At 45.2% G+C, this 17947-nt stretch overlaps 1 protein-coding gene across 3 annotated transcripts in view; it reads left to right on the top strand.

Annotated features, from left to right (window-relative positions):
* LOC146809690 (C-Jun-amino-terminal kinase-interacting protein 4-like) overlaps nt 1–17947 on the top strand; it is a 759065-nt gene that overhangs the window by 586560 nt on the left and 154558 nt on the right. For all 3 annotated transcript variants that reach the window (XM_085616533.1, XM_085616532.1, XM_085616534.1), the window contains exon 22: nt 15391–15458. In XM_085616533.1, the coding sequence (XP_085472659.1) occupies nt 15391–15458 (68 nt within the window). The remainder of the gene's footprint in view (nt 1–15390; nt 15459–17947) is intronic.

Below are 17947 nucleotides of genomic sequence, written 5' to 3'. Positions count from 1 at the left end.
CGGATTCCCAGACACATACCTTAAATGGGTAAGCCTTCTATATACGTCCCCTACAGCCCAGGCCCGCACGGGTCATTACATCTCCAACCAATCCACAATCCACAAGGGCACACGACAGGGGTGTCAGTTATCGCCATTATTATTTGTTATTGCACTGGAACCCTTAGCGATAGCACTCAGAAGGTTGGCAAACTGGCTTGGTATACCAATTGATGGAGCGACCCACCTGACTTCCATCTATGCTGACGACATCCTGTTGTATTTATGTGACCTGTCAGCCGAGAACGCTCTCCTACCTGACGTTTTTAACACCTTCGAACGCCTCTCGGGTCTGGCTATTAACCCGGGGAAATCTGTGGCCTTCTTTTTCAGGGATAGACCATATCCAGATACCCATGGTTCGGCGACTATATCTTGCCAGTGGCACCCACCACTTTTAAATACTTGGGTATTCAAGTCTATAGAACACATGTAGATCAAATAGAAGGTAATATCACACGAGCCATAACGGGGCTCCGGGCTAGCGTGGCCTTCTGGTCCTCCCTACCGCTATCAGTGATGGGGCGGGTTGCCATCTCCAAGATGGTGATGCGCCCTCGCCTATTATACTACTTTGTGAACCTGCCTGTCCTAATCCCACAGTCTATCTTCAATACATTAAACACCATACTGGTGAACCTTATCTGGGGCAAAGGCCGCAGACGTATCAGCCTGTGGAAACTTCAACTAGAGAGCAGAAGTGGTGGTCTGGGAGTTCCTGACTTTTGTGCCTACTACTATGCTAGTCCGCTCCAATGGCTATCTTATTGGACCGCAGGGAGAAACCTACAGGAAATCGGGTATTCATCTGGGGAGATGGACCGGGGTGTGCTACACTCCCTGCTTTTGCCCAAGGTTAAGATCCCCTTGGATAGTCCCCCCCCCCCCCCCCCCCTTTTGACTACCGCCTTACAATGCTGGAAGAAGGCATTAACATACACTTCCATGGCGGCCCCTTACTCGATGAACATCCCTCTTGTGGGTAACCCCACACCACAAGGTAGGCTCACGAAGATCAGAATACAGGATTGGATAGAGGCCGGAGTGGAGGACATCGGAGCGTTCTTTAGTGACGGACACTTGATGGACCACGACACCTTCTTACAAACTACGGGCACATCGCCACGATTATATTTATTGCACGCCACTATATCCCACTACATAAAGAACACATGGGCACCACAGTGCAGCGAACCCCCACAGCACAACCTGGTACATCTACTATATTACATGGGGAAGGGGGGACATTTGGTTCATTGGTTATACACAGGTATACGGACGCACGCTGCAATCACTCTCACTTCACTTAGAACGCAATGGTCTGGGGACTCTGCCACGGAGATTACTGATAAGGCTTGGCAGTGCATGCTAGAACACCCCCAAAGAGTTTCCCGTAATGCCAAACTAAAATTCATACAGACCATGATCCTACATCGGGCATATCTCACCCCCAAGTGGATCCATCGTATGTTTCCTGACGCTTCACACTGCTGCCCCCGCTGTAAAGAAGATGAGGCGGACTTTCTCCATATGCTATGGTCTTGCCCACACCTTCGGAACTACTGGGAGGGAGTTTGTCAAGCCCTAGGCGAAGCCACACAAATCCTTATATCAGATGACGCCCTGAACTGCCTTATGGGCCTCCGCAGACGCTCGAGAGTCCAGAAAGTACGACTGAGATTCATAGACGTAGCCCTCATTTTAGCTGTAAGAGCCCTCACTATGAGGTGGAAGTCCCCCAGGTGTCCAGCGTTATCCAGTTGGCAAGATGACATGATTCAATGGGGAAAGGCAGTAGGGGCAGCCCTTCGGAGGGAGGAAGAGAGGGGGATTCGGAAACAGCCCATCTCAATGGACTGGGAGGTAATGTTTCACGAGTTCGAATCACTTGACTTACTGCCCCCTCCAGGTACTCCAATCCCGTAAGCACTCCGAAAGAATAGGCGCCTATTCCTCAGTAGGTCTCAAGATTTGGACCCGTACATCGCATTGCATGATCACCGCGAACCCGGTCGTACTACCCTGTTAGTACTCCCCCTTGAGGTTATAATGGACATAGAAAATACCGAACGACCAGGAGGGTCTGGGAGGGTTAGGGAGGGAAGGGACAGAGTTGAATTTGTTATCCATGTTAATTGGAAATGTAATAACATTATGCTACTCATTTATCTGCCATTATTGCAATGGTCAGCTATACGAGATGTCACCTGACCTTATTTATTCCCCATTTCCAGCCTAACGGTGGGAGGGGAGGAAAGATGGTAATTTCATTAAATATCTATGTTGTCTCTATTGTAAGAGGAAAACGACTGCCTTTATGTAAATATTCATTGCATTGGATGTGGTATAATGGTCATTAAATAAAGTATGTTATAAAAAAAATCTATCACATTTCCTGATCTGGGGTGCCTTGCAATTCTCCTTCCACTTCTTCATTCGTCCCCTTTATTTCCTTTACGTCTGCAATCATGGCGGACCATGCTCGTGCATCCTCTACAAGTCTCATCTTTTCTAATGTGCTTCATTTGGACCAGCTCCGCTGTTGCCCATTCTTTTAAGTCTTGTATCCACCTACGTACCAGTGAAGGAGTCGAACTAAGCCATGACATTGCTATTCACCTTTCTGCCAGCACCAGACCCAACAGCACACATTTTCTACCCCGCTTTTTCTTTTTTGGGGTAGGTAATAAATGTAAGAGAACCTATCTGATCGTCCTAGGGATAACCCATCCAGTTGCTTCCTGTAGTATTCCCAACACTCCTCTCTAGAACATGCCCAACTTATGACAGTCCCATATCATATGCACAAAAAGTGCTGCTGTTGCTTTATACCTGGGCAAGTCTCCTGTCTATCTGGGTAGATTCTAGTCAGCCTGTGTGGGGTCATATACACTTGGTGAACTATATTATATTGAATTAACTTAAACCAGGAGTTAGAGCTCACTTCACGAACCCCTCCCTGGATCTTTGCCCAATCACCCTCTATTATGGGTTTCACCGACTCCTCCTCCCATCTTGCCTGGACCGGTAGAGTACTAATTGAACTACATCTCTAAGGGCCTTGTAAATATGGGAGATCGAACGCCGCCCTCCTGCCATTGCTAGTATAGTTGTGAGAACTGCTGAGCATTGGTGCTCTACTGGGAATGAGGTACAAAGCTCTCTGGCCACTGCATCTATCCTATACTGTATAAATTGACCTGGTTTCAGCTCAAAATGTGTCACTTCTTCCTTTCGGGTTATAAAATTGCTATTTATATACAGGTCTCCACAGTAAGATTTCGGAGCTGTAGGCTTCCGCTAAGTGGCGTGCTAATGTTTCGGAAATAGCTCGCTTAATACCTATCAATTCACCGTTACAGTCTTGCAATTGTACGATTGAGGATGGTGTGGATTCTCACCTTATCAATCTGGCTAGGAGGGCTCCCGACATATCGCCCTCTCTGTGAAGTCGTTGCCTATATGCTGTATAAGTATGCTTTTCCAATCTACTCCAGGAGGCCATAAGTTCTTCACGTAGCTTTCCTCACTCCCCCAGAGCCTGGGGATCTTCATGTTGGGTCTTTTCTGTTTCCCTCAGTTTCCGCTCTCGCTTCTTAATGTCCCGTTCCAGTTGCTGGCGGGCTCCATATGTTTTAATAGCTACACCTCGGATCACTACTTTCATGGCCTTGCATTCTATTGCTCTGGAAGATGCAGTTTCCCCATTTTCAGTGAAATAGTGTGTAAGGGCATCTCGGGGAGCAGCGGCATGGGGGACGCCATAGTGGTATTGCTGGTTGTCCTCTAACTACTTTGACATTCATCAGGAGTGGAGAATGATCTGATAAATACCTAGGCAGGTATGCAATCTCGTCTACCCCGGGTGTTAAGCCTGTGGACACACAGCAGTAGTCTCATCGACTGTAGGTGTTTGTAGCAGGGGTAGAACATGAGAATACTCTTTTTAAGGGATTAAGTTCTTGCCATTCATCCCGAAGCTGCTGTGCCATAAAGCCATAGTGAAGTGCACTAAGTGTTCTGGGTTTAGTGTTCTATCTGTGAGGGTCCCTGTCCAATCTTGCATCTAGGGGCAGTTAAGATCTCCTAGTAGTATTATCTCCACTCCCAGGAAAAGGGCAGCTATGATCATTAGTTTCGTGAAAAAATCTGGACAGTCCAGATATGGGGCATAGACATTAAGAAAGCATATCTCCAGTCCTTCCCCCTTCCCATATAGTAGTACATACTGACCCTCCGGGTCCATCACATGCTTAAAGGCATTGAAATGGTACTCCTGGGGCCACATACATCAGTGTTCCTCTAGCAAACCCAGAATAGGAAATAGGATATATTTGGCCTCTCCAGCACCTACGAAGTCTCTGTATCGCCTCCCCCAAATATGCGTTTCTTGTAAACATGCAATCGCCACTTTGTAGCGTTTCAGAAATTCTAACAATCTCCTGCGTTTCTGGAAGTTTGCTATACCCCATACATTCAATGTGATGATTTTCAATTCTTGGACTCCCTTGGACTGGGCATTGTTTTCTAATTACACCATGACTTACTCTTCCTGCCATGGTCTCCTCGCACTTCCTATTCTGAGATAACAATTCAGATTCAGACACTAGACACACCCCCACTAATAGATGCATATTTCCCCAGTAAAATTCAACATTCAAACTCCCAACTACCCCCCTGCCAAGGGACATTCCTGAAAGTCCCACCCCCCATATGGTACGGGATGATGGCCCCCAAGTACGCCCTACTCCACCCCTCTCCCCAACTATAAACCTGAACTACTTATGCCTAAGTAAATCAAAGGCAGTTTCTCCTTTTAAAAGTCAATATACCTCACAACATTGGGGTACACATTGGTGAAACAAGAGCTGGCGAAAGGTTGGGGGGGAGAAGACCCACCGCTCGTCACCCTGTGGGCTAAAGAAATGGATAGATGCATGCTTGCAGAAACTGAGGTTTGTAAGACGCGGGGATGCCCCAAAAAATGGGATAGGAAGTGTTCGCAATGAAATAAGTACAGAGGGGAGCCATGTGTGTCACCTACAGTTGAAATGGAGTTGAATAGACTTGTTGAACGGGAGAGTGTTATTTAAGTGTAATGTAAATTCATGTCTGCTCAATTACTATGCTGATTATCTTGAGCATGTCGTCCAATCATGTATGTAGGCTGTAATTAAAACCTATAAACATTTTTTTTTTTTTTAAAGTCAATATACCATAGTCTATTGGCTGCTTTGCTAATGGTCTGTTCATCGAGGAGGGTGCGAGACTAACCCTACAACTCTCTCCAATGGAATTTACCCCTGTGGGGGGGTGGGGCAGCCACCCCAGGATATCAAATGATGCCAATCACATGCTACTTTGCGACTCTTAGGTATGCAGTGTCCAAGTGTCTCTGTTGTCTTTATTGTCTCTCTCACTTTTACAGTTCTGCTTAAATCCTGTTCATTCCCTCATTGGTGTACTCATGCAGGCCCTCATGCTCACCCGGTCGAGTCATCTTGCCTCTTTAGGTCATGTCCTGAATTCGGAGTCACTGTTTCCTGTTCTTGTATGGTTTTGTCATCCAAAGCTTGTAGTGTGCCTTCTGACCGAACTCTGACTCTGCCAAGACTGCTTCTACGTGTTTGCGATTTCTTCCTTGGGCCCTTTCGCTGTTTTTGGTTGCTGTCTCCCATCATGAAGGACTTGGAGGACACCGTGAATGGGACCAGACAGGCTCCTGGTATTCTGCTTGAGTCGAGCCAGTCACTGGCTTCAGCTGCTGAATGAAATAACAATGTGCGGACCGCTTTCTCCGCTCTCAACTTTGCAGGGAACAGTGAGCTGTATTCCAGATTGAGGTCCGGGAGGCTTCTCTTTACAGTAAGAACGGTTTTCCTTTGGTCCTGCACACACTGAGTATAGTCAGGGCATATTCATAAAGGATGGCCTTATTACAGCAGTGGGACTTTAGTACGTATCCCTGTCTCTATAATTAAAAAAAACGGGCGATAATAGCTCTTGGTGGGACTCCCGGTCTCGGAGGGGCTGCTAACGACCTATGTGCTCTTTCAATGTTGAAGAACTGTAAAAAGCATTTGGGGGCTATTTCTCGTACAATCCAGTCTTCTAGGAAAAGCTCCTCCAAGGGGCCTTCCGTCCATTCAGGGAATCCAGCAAAGCGTAAATTGTTCCTTCTGGATCTCCCTTCAGAATCCTCCGCCCGTTCATCTAGATGAATTGCTCCCTTGAAGTGCAGTAACAATGTCTCTGAGTTTTCGCACTTCTGTTTGTAGCACCTCTACGTTTTCTTCTGTGTTGGTGACTTCATCAGCCACTTTCCGCTGTTCACACCGGAGGAGATTACCATCGATAGCTATAGAGTCTATTCTATGGACCATATCTGCTCTGGTAGCCTGGATAGTCTGCAGTACATCTGCCAGCGAAGGTGTTTCTTTTTCTTTTTGCATCTCCCCATGGCCTCCACCACTCATGCTTTCCTCCCGGGATTCGTGGCCTTGCAGCAAGGGTATTGCATAGTTACTTATTTTATTCATCTGCGCTTTTGCTCCTTTGTCATTTACCATGATGAAAATTCCAACATGAGCAACCCGCTATGCAGTAGATGGTTGCAGGATTAGGGACCCTTCCTGCCACTCGCGTGTCACTTGGCACTAGGGTCCGTCAGGACCGGACGGCAAGCCCCCCCACTAAAGCCCTGGGAGGTTGCCCTGAACATGCACCCGGACCGGGCCTCCGTGGGCAATGCAGAACTGAGCTATGAAAGAGCTTTTCCTCTAGTTTCTGGGCTTCAGTGTGATGCACGGAGGTTGTGGACACGAGCTGGCACTAGTATCGGAACCGGAGGGCAGCTCTTCTCACTCTCCTGTGCTGGCAGCTGATATTGAAGGGTAATGTCTCCGCGAGAGCTCATTCCTTCCCCCCTTATGCACAGTATATGCGTACCAATACTGTTAGTTTCCTGCTGCTGCCTAAGCATAGTGTCCTGTCAGGGGGTATAACACTCTTCCCCCTACCCCCCCTTGTTAGGTCTTCATTTTCTCATTAGCCCAGCTGTCCTATTTCTTTCTTCAATATATTCTCCCTGAGGCCTTGTTTCTTAGTGGGGCATTGGGTACCATCCTCGATCATATGGCCTGACCAGGTATCTCTATTGCGTTGATTTGATTTTTACATTTGTAGAGCGCACGAATGCCCAAGGGCGTCTTGGCGCTGAGGTTGGATGCAAGGTGATTCTGCGTGGATGATTAGCAGGGGTATAGCCAGGTCTTGATGGCCTTTCTAAAGGCGAAAAGTGTAGGGCTGTTTTTTATGTTAATGGGTAGGAGGTTCCATAGCTTGCTTGTCCTCAGCAGAAAACTTCTTCCCATCTGTTCTGCCTGAATTTGGGTACTTGGACGAGTTTAGCGTTGGAGGATCTGAGACTTCTACCTGGGACGTACCATTGGAATTGAGTTCTCAGGAAATGTGATCCTGAGCCGTGGAGGGCCTTATAAGCCAGGCACAAGGATTTAAATTGTATCCTCTTGTCCACGGGAAGCCAATGTAAGTCCTTTAGCTTATTAGAGACTGATTCGAATCTAGGGATGTCCAATACCAATCTTGCTGCCGCGTTCTGGAGACGTTGCAGTTTGTTAAGGTATTGAGTTTGGATGCCTGTGTATAAGGCATTGCCATAGTCCAGTGTGGACAAGGCAAGTGCTGTGACCACAGTTTTTCGTGAGTCCAGAGGAATAAATGGACATATTCTTCTGATCAATTTCAAAGTATGCGTTGGTTATGAGAGTCACTCAACTTTGGCACTGACAGAGGGAGTTCTCTGCTTTCCTACTTTGCCTCTAGGTGTCGAATGACTCACTATGTTAGGCCTACCAGGCCTTTTCCCAGCTGCATGAGCATGCACTGCTTCCTCCCGACACTTCAATTTGCCGGGTGGGGGAGGGGATCATTCCTGCCCTTTACTGTATTGCTTTCATATGCCTCCCACCTCCGCATTGTTCAGCGCTGGGCGCCCGACTCCAGCCCCCAGCCCCAGGCCTCAGGTCCTCGGTGTTCAGTAATGCGGCTCTCTAGCAGTGAGCGGCCGCCCGTGCTTCGAACTTCACCACCCCCGAGATCACTCACCGGTTGGGCTTCCTTGTTCCCGCCAGTTGTCTCCAGACGCCTCAGCTCTCCTTAATTCCTACGCCGAGCGGGCGTCTCCTCTCCTGCCTCGCTGGGTCCCGGACTCCGCTCCTCCTCTAGGCAATGTGTATCCGCAGCAGTAGGACACTGCTTCAGAATCCAACCGATGCAGGTAGTCCTTGCCTTACTATTCGGCGTCTTCGGCTGCACCAGTCGCTCATCTCCTCCTTCTGTCTGCAGTCGATGGGCCTTCGTCACCGCCCTTCACCTTCTGGCTCTCAGCAGCTGCCAGGCCCGAGAACGGTCTTCGCCCTTAGAGTCTCACCCGGAAAATGCATCCAATCAAGCACACAGGTGAGACGATGCATGGATCATTTCTACTAGCATACCGTTGTACAGGATTATGTCGGATTAATCGCTATTTTTGTAATCTGTCCTGGGGAGCTCCTGCAGACACGTCTACGCGCCCATCTTGGCAAGACACGTACCACCCACCGCCTTCTCCGGAGCTTATCTTACTATTGGTTGGCAATGAAGCGGATTCAGGGCAGCTGTCTTGGTAGTCTGTACAAAATTGGGTGACAATCTACCGGGATAATTACTAGCGCTCCCTATTCACGAGTTTGTGTACCAGCTCTAGTATCAATTGCTGTGCTCCAAGGGAAGGAGTAATCATCCAACCTCCTTATATACAGATGTAATCGATCTTTAACATATGACATTTGTTTGCCCAGGGCAAAAGAAAGAAAATAAAGAACAAAAAAAGGAACCTTTGTACATTGTATTTTATACTTTAAACGTGATGAGATTTAGCGTGTGCTCAGGGTCTTGGTTGTCTTGGTAGACTGGTTGCAAGTACCAGGTAAGGCTCGCCTCCCATCTCCCATACCGCAACTAATTTCAGAACATATATAAAGCTTGTGTTTTTTTTTAATGTGTTTGGCCAAAATGAGGTCATTATAATCCCAGTAATGATAACCAAAACCTACATGGATTGTGACTGAATGAATCCAAAAATCATGCCTAAGTGGGCTATATTACGGCACTTGTAAAATTGTCAACCACAATCAAAATATAAGGGGACAGATGTGTATTTCCATGAGTAAATGAAGACATTCAGTCCAAGTGGGCATATGGCTGCAATTCCTAATTGCATGGTACCAGCTTTCAACACATGCAGAACACAAATGATACATGGACCTTGAGTCCAACGTTTTTAAGCTGTTGCTTTCCCTTGTTTATAACCTGTAAGAAAGCACACATTAAAAACAAGTAAAACCAAAGGGCTGCCACTTCCTTACTACTACAAAGCACATATCTGTACATTCCGACTTATGGAATTAAAATACGTGGTTGTGGTGAATCAATATGTATTGAAAAAATCAAAGGTTACAGGGACGTTCTAGTTAAGAAATAGAATTGACAAACCTTAGGAATTCACTGGAAAATAAAACCAAAGGTACGTTATAGTTGGGTTCAGATTTTACACGCATGCATCCATTGAAATTCAGCAGCTATAGTTATCTCAAGTAACTATAATTCGTGCCCTGAGGGATCTGAATCCTAACTATGTCTCTGTAACCTTTGGGTTTTTTTCCAGTTAATTTCTAAAGATTTTAAAATGTTATTTCCTAACTATAATGTCCCTGCAACCCGGGACTGTGCGAGAGAGAGAGAGGGGGAGGTGTGTGTGTGTGTGTGTGTGCGGCCTGCTTTGTGGGTGGGTGGGTTTGTTTGTGTGTGTGTGTGTGTGTGTGTGTGTGTGTGTGGCTGGCTCAGTGGGTGGGTGGGTGTGTGAGTTGTTTTGAGCGTCTGTGTGTAAGTGGGTGGCTGAGTGAGTGTGAGTAGGTGTGTGGATCTGTGAGTGAGTGTATGTTTTGTTTTTTTATTGGGATCTGTACCCACGGATCCAGCTGAATCCCCCCTGATCTGGGGAGAAACTACTGCTCTTCACTTGGTAAAAATGGGATCAATGTACTTCTACCTGGACCCCTTCAATCACTTTTTAACTTTATTTTCCCCGCTGGGAACCGAGTCCCGATCAACAAAATGACGGCCGCAACTTTCCTCTCAGGTTGTAGGCAGTCAATCATGGCAAAGCTTTTGGCACGTGGCTTTGGAAATCCAAAAAGGATCTGAGGAGGATCTGTGTCCCTCTATATACAAATGTATATTTCGGTAAATATCTCAAAATTCTAAGCGGATTTACACCTGATCGCAAAAAGGCCGGTTTCTGGACCAAGATCTAACCTGCTACCAAACTTGGTTTAATTCCATTCAGTCGTTTGGCCTTTAGTCATGTCTAAAATCCCTATAGGAATTACCACGGGAAACACACTTTTTTTGACAACCACCTTTTTCTCGGCCCCCGCTTGACGGATCACCCAGAAACTTTCCATGCGCAACAAGAATCACTGAGGCAGTTTTTGGGTAACATTTCATGAATCAAACTGCGCCAAAGAGATAGGCAAGTCATAAAAGGTTTTTCCTATGGTAACTAGGTCCTAACTTGAACTACCAACTGGTGACCAACAGTAGGTTTTATTTAATAAAAAAATATATATATTTAAAATGTATTGTTTGATAATGGGGCGATTATACTGCGCGTTTGAATCTGACTATTTCGTCTGTGTCTAGCCTTTAAGAGTATATAATGCCATTTTAAAATGGCGTCCCTTAGATTGAGAAAGGCAGGTTTCCTTGCCGAAACGCGTCTCTCGCCTGTGCGATGCTGGGGTGACACACTACAATAAAGATTTGTCTCAGATTTTACTCACCTAGAGTACGTGCCCTTCTTATTGCTTGGAGTTAATGGATGGAGTATTTTGGCAGCGTTGCGGTGACGCTGCGAGCACGTAACACCAGTTGTTTTGGGCCTCCGTCTTTCACCGTGAATGGAGTAGTGAGGCTGGAGGCCATGTCGGAGGCCCCCAGTGTGTACCCAGGGAAGAGTAATATGGCGGCGTGATTCGTGGAGGAGGTTGTGATTCTGGCGTGGGGAAATCTTCCGATTTTCAGCGCTGGATACGCATCTTTCAGAACGGATCGATGACCCCACTCAGCAGTCCTATGACATTCTGGTGACTGGGCACTGGTGGAGTAGCCACTCCAATACAGTGAGGTGGGTGGACAAGACTCATGTTTTTAGAGCTGTTGGGTCCCCTCGAAATCTGCACATCACAGCTGATTATCGTACTGCTTCCGTTGGCTCCGGATCCCATTTTCGCTCGCCTAATGCATGCTGGTCATGTTAGTTTTTGGCCAGCAGTGATGTACGGGCGCCATGCCTTCTGTTATCATCAAGGGACTTCCGTGTTGATGGCTAAAGTTGGACATTTGCGAGTTGTTTGGTAACGTTATGAGCCGTTTTGCATAATTTGGTGAGCATGTACGTGCTGTTGAGTATTATTTTTGCTGTAATTTTATTTATAGGGTTTTTCGGACACTGGCTCTCAATCGCGTGTCTGCTTTGCATTTTTTCGTCCCAAATTGTTGCAACATATGGGGCCGCATAGAGACTAAATAATCAACTTTGTGCAATGCCAATGACACTAACTTCACTGGGAGGACATGTGACATATATGCTTTGCATTATATGTGATTGGGTAATTGTGGTAAAGTGTGTTATATGTTGTTTTGTATTTCAATATGGTTTTACACATGTATCATCTAGCAATGAAATATATTGTTTGATAATGGGGCGATTATACTGCACGTTTGAATCTGAGTATTTCGTCTGTGTCTAGCCTTTGCTAAGAGTATATAATGGCATTTTAAAATGGCGTCCCTTAGATTGAGAAAGGCAGGTTTCCCTGCCGAAACGCGTCTCTCGGCTGTGCGATACTGGGGTGACCCACTACAATAAAGATTTGTCTCAGATTTTACTCACCTAGAGTACGTGCCCTTCTTCTTGCTTGGAGTTGGATGGATGGAATATATATATATATATATATATATATATGTATATATATGGTTTTGTGTGAGTAAAATGTGAGTCTAAGGTACTGCACCCAGCAACATAGCTAGGTAAAAAAAATGGCATTTATTAATGCCAATAACTCCAACAAATGTGAGACCTATTGCATTTGTAATGCTTGTTTATATATGTAAATGCTTCCCATTTAGGTTTAATTTTTGTGAAATGAGCATCAGGGTCAGAACGGCCCACCAAATCTTAATGGTGTGAAATCTGCGCAGCTCCCTCCCCAGGCCGATTTCAGGCCCAGGGCCCAGCCTCTTGCTCATGGGTTCCATGGAGCCCACCCAGGGTACCCATTGACAACTGTTGTGGACCACAAAGGGAGCCTCAATCCCCCGTGGTCCCTGCCAGTTCCCAACTCCAGCTGGAGCTGGCACTGCTCCTGCACGCAGGGACCTGATAAGTATGTAGCTCCCTGTCAGTGGGAGCAATTTTTCATCTATTTTCCTGCCCGGGCAGGGAAACAGATGGAAACTACGCTCCCAGCAAGCGGGAGCAGTTTGAGAGCTCCCGCTTGCTGGGAGCGGAGTTAGTGTTTGCTCTTGCTCGGCAGGAGCTGTCGCAACTCCCGCCAAACGAGAACAAACTGCAGTGTCGACGCCTCCGCAGACACCGCGGCTGCCTCGCCCCACTGAACTTTCCTTTCTCAGAATATTATCTTTAACATTTCTTTTAAGCCTGAGAGTTAGCAGAGATCAGGCCCAATCCGCTTTGTGTATCTGAACAGCGCTCATCACGGTCGACAATACCTTTAGACTTTGCCCCGGTCCCGCGCGACTAGATGTACATGGTTGGTGCTTTGAGCTTTTAGGTGCTGTTTTTCACTTTAAACTTACAACATTCACAACTCCGGTTCTGCTGATGGGATCCTTTCTTTGTGGTGTCAAATAATTTATTACAATTTACTGTATTCTTGTAAATTGATGTGAGATTTTTCTACTGTTGGGTTTCTACTTTATTGCTGTTTAAATGCTGATTAAATACTTTACACATTGCCTCTAAGCTAAACCTGACTGCTTTTGTGCCAAGCTACCCAAGGGTAAAGCACAGTTTAATTTAGTTACTTTTATGGTTCAGCTGACAAGGATTGTGGTTTTTGCCTGAGTAGGGTTTCCACCCCTTCAGCAAATAACCCAATTTCTCACAAAGTCTGGCTCTAGAGCTGTACTATTAAATGTGCCAACCATCTTTCACTTAAGGGACTTTATGTGAAAGAGCTGAGCTGCAAGTGGTACATCTGCCTTACTAGTAACATACCACCATGTTAACTTAACCCAGCTTAAAATTAGATTTAAGCATGTCTCCCGCATGTCATATTAGATTAACTGCAAGCACCAAACATTTGGTCGCAGCACTATTGTTTGTTGTGATATACTCCTTGCCTCTGTACTTCAATGCAGTTTCTGATATACTTCGTACTACAGATTCCTCACCTCAAAATATCCCCCAGGTGCCAGACTGCATCCAGACAATTTTTCTAGCAGTGCTCCCATGTGCCAGGAGGTGGCGATATGTAGTTCGCACTGGCACCAACCGAATCTTTTGTTTGCATCTAATGGCTGCAGCTTTCCTCAAGATGGGCACTACCTTATTATGCCCAGGTAGACAGATTGGCTGACCTTCTCTTGTGACTCATGGTTAGTAGGCTATATCATCCTGGCTATCCATGATACAATGTTGGTGAAAATTCCTTCCATACGATTGACATCTCTAGCAGAAACTCTATTTGTATCGGGTTTAGTGTTTTGTGAAAATTACTAGCTGATGTTTAGTTTATAAATATGTATTTGTCAAAAATGAAAATCTAGTATCTCAGTACAAAAAATAAATATTTGCAGGAAAAAGCAGAGCTTCTTTTAGGGTGAATTGAGCTGAATTTTAAAAGTACTGATGTTTGGGACAAAATTCAGTTCAGAACGGCTTATTTTGGTTCCTTGGTAGGTACGGCTATGGTAACTATTAAATGGGAAATTACTTTTGTGGAGGCATTTAATCATTTATATACATGAAACATTCTATTATTTTAATACTACTTATAGTTTGAGCCTAAGCCTGTAAGATTGGTGTAGATAATCTGATCCTGTAAGGTCAGTGCAAATGAGCAGGAGCATAGCTGTATGTGCCTGTAGGATTTGTTTAGCTCGGTTATCTATGATTTGAGATTGTGATGTCCCTTCGAAGTCGATTCTGCTTCACAGCAAATGTCAAAGAATAGGCTTGGATGAGGCAGAATGCAAAAAAGTGAAGGATGATGCCTTCTCTGTCTTGAAGTGATAGATAGTCCATGTGAAATTGCCTAATTGAATTTTTAAATGGCTGTAGTACATAAGTCCAATTTTTAGGGATATGCTACCTGGAAAAAAAAACAATTTATCCACCATTCATCAAATGAGGTGTGAGAATGACGGGATAACTTGCTGGTAAACTTCATTACTCCACTTCATCCTTCCCCCATCCCAGTGCTCTGCTCAAGATGTGTGGAGGCTTCACCTGCAATCTTTGTCCTATTGCATGATATGGTCAGGTAGTGCGGATCCTCTGTAGCACTTTTACGGACCATGCCGCAGGCAGGGCTTGCTAAGGGTTACCAAACTCTGTTGTGTTTTAAGGAGCAAACCTAGATTGGAGATGCCTGATTAAGAAAGGCATATGGTTGGATGTCGGAAAGGTTCTCCGTTTGTTTCAAAGGAAAATCCCGTGATCTGTGTTTTTGCAGTATTGCTTATTTTTGGTGATGGCTTGCCTATGCTAGTGTAATAGCATTTTAATGTGTTTTTAATGCTACTATTGCTTATTGCTGGTTATGGCAAAATATTAATCAATATTTGTTCAGTTTTTTATTGTTAGATCCTCTTAACGAAGCAACCATTGCATATGTTCTTTGTCATATATTCCATTAAAAGCACGCTCATAAAGCTTCTACTGTGTGTCACAAATATGTCTAAAATATGCCCAAGTAGAAACCCTGGCATGTGCCAACCCCAATTTCTACGGGGCCTAAGTTTGTGCATCCCTATTATTCCCCTGCATTAACCCATTAAAGCTAGGTATATTGGCCCTTCCATTGCTGGTTGGAACGTCAGATCTACTATGCTTTCCTAACCTTTCTTGTTTTTAACAGATCAACTAATGTAAATATTACCATTCCCACATTAAATATTTAGCAAATTGTACATTAAATACCCTCTGAGTGAAAAAGGGCTACGATCATGCTGTTTCTGATTCCTGTGCCCTTTTCTTTTTAGTCATGCGAGGGACCGGGTCGTTGCCGCATTGGGGGATGGGACTTTGGCTGTATTTCATCGCGATGCAGGTAGGTTGACCGTATCAGGAAAGTGCTGGCAGTTGAGGCTTAACAGGGACATCTTCAGACAACTAATTTGCGTTATTGTTGTTATTCCTGCTATGTTAATAAGCCCTGGTCTTCAAGATGTTGATTTTTGGACTTTTTTTTTTTGTTTTGCTGTTCAGTAAAACATAACTCTGGTACATTAAAACGTGGCTTACATTAGAAACTAGATCTGGTTACAAGATTTCTTTTATAACAATGTTTATGGAAGATTGTGCACTTAACTGTTCCTATTGTGGGCAATTTAACGAAATGTCGGCTACCAACACAGCTGTGCCATTGGATCTTCCTGCTGACCTGCCTGTGTTATTTCAGTCTTATACTACCTCATCCTTTGCAATTCTGCCTGGTCAGCTTACTCCTGGTATGCAGCTGCCTTCCATATCCTGTACTTTGCCCTTCCTCAGCCCCTGTGCAATGGGACTATTTCCTCAACCCATGTGCGCCTACTATGGCAGGACCATGTTTTCTTTGCCTCAGCTTGTACGCTCTAAACTAGAGAAAATGTGTAAAGGTTTGTCTTTCTCCTGCAGGTTCACTCATGCGCAGTCAGTACATGGTATGTTGTGCAGCATCTCACTTTACAGTGCATGGTCCTGTTTGCGAGAACTGTAAAACGCTTCTGTCACAAACACGTGCTGAGCAGAAATTCGTGGGACTTAAAGTTCTGCAATGCTTGATGTTCAAGGATCTCCTGTGATAACTGACATATAAATCATTCTTCAAGGCCACAGATACCTGGGAATTCCACGTGATTGTAGATGTGGCTTATTCTTTCTTTAAGTCACACGTGGGCAAATCCCTGATGTTTGATGCCCCTGAGCACATTTATCTATTTTTGCAGGATATACCATTGACTGCTCTGGAAAAGGCCTCTCTCTGCTGCTCTCAAGAGGCTACTATGTACTCCATCATACACTTACACCTGGCATGTTCTGGAGGTGCACACACACACAGCCTGACACTATACACAGTCTCATGGTGCCTTAATAGCTTAATATTGGATTCATTTCTGAGATACCCATGCTGGCAAGCACTAGGCCTTGTCCTCAGGTGCCAAAACAGCCTAACCCTGGTTCTGTTAAATGTACAGGTTCACGGAGATTTGTTTGGGATACTTGAATCTGAGCGCCCTCTCTTTTGTGTGTATGTATCTGGTTACTGAAGTCTGTTACCCAGGTGGCAGAATTGCCTTGGAAAGAAAGGGGGAAAGTGAGGCAACAGCAATACCCCGAACTGTGTTTGCAGGTGAATACACCAGCAAGTGTGGCAGGATTCTACCTGTATGGGAATTACTTTGTTTTCTGTATTTTCAGGTTTAGTTGAGGTGGTTGTAGAATAATCAAACATTGTCACTGAATCCTGATCTTCATTATAAGCAGTTCTCTCAGGATACAATGAACTCTCCTTTTAGAGCCTTGTTGCGAGCAAAATAGGCTGGCTACAGGAGTGGTGGATTTCCCATGTTTGGTGACACCCACACTATGACTGCAAGACCCCAAATGCAATTCTCAAGGCCTTGTGATTGACCCTCACATTCCCAGCAGTTGAGAGAAACCTGTCATGTGCCAGAAACACAGGATTCTGGATGCCTTTGAGAGGTGTCAGGGTGCCTATTGTGCCCTCCTGGAGCTGAGGTCTTCAAAACTTTTGATGCTGAGACCCCCCTTGCCAACATACTTTAGGCATAAGGACCCCCCTCCTGCCAAAAGTATCTAGAACCTGGTACACCTAATTATCAACAACTATCGACAACCATAAACACCCCAAATTCCCACAGCAAATCCTTTATATGGTGGGGAAATAATATTAAACAGTGCTTAGCAAACCAAAGGAAAGTGAGCGTGGGGGCGTGGTCAAAGGTGTAGCTTGCAAAGGGCCTCATTTATGAGGAATTGGCGTAGGGCAGCACCACAAGTCTTCTTGCTGCGCTGCCCTATGCCAATTTGAAAGGGCAGGAATTCACTATAATTATGAAATACGGTGTATTCCTTTCTTGGAAAATAGTGACTTGTGTATTTTTAGTGCTACAAGGTCACAGCCTGTGACAGAAAGCACTGTAACTATGTAAGTCATTATTTTATACTTGCATTACACACTGTGTAAGATAGACTGATGCAGAATGTGAAACTTCAGCTGAAGCATTCTAATGAACGTAATTAGCCATCCCAGGATGGCTGTCGTTTTCCAAAACGAAAGCAAATGTTTTGGATTTCAGGCACTAGTCAGGCTGGGGAATGCGCGACTCCTTTCTCAGGACTCAAAGGCTCCCAAGGGGGTCGCGCCCAACAGATTGAAGACCCCTGTCCTAGAGTATCGTCAAAAACAGCTAGCAGTTCATTTCACTCACATACACTTACTGCTACTCCAGAAGTAGCCCATCAAGGAGACGTTCATATATGTGCAGCTGATTTGATAAGTAACACAAATTTGGTAGAGACTCTATCTAGCTG

Source organism: Triturus cristatus, chromosome 7 (assembly GCF_964204655.1).
Source record: "Triturus cristatus chromosome 7, aTriCri1.1, whole genome shotgun sequence".
Lineage (NCBI taxonomy): Eukaryota > Metazoa > Chordata > Amphibia > Caudata > Salamandridae > Triturus > Triturus cristatus.
This window is presented reverse-complemented; position numbering and strand designations above follow the sequence as displayed.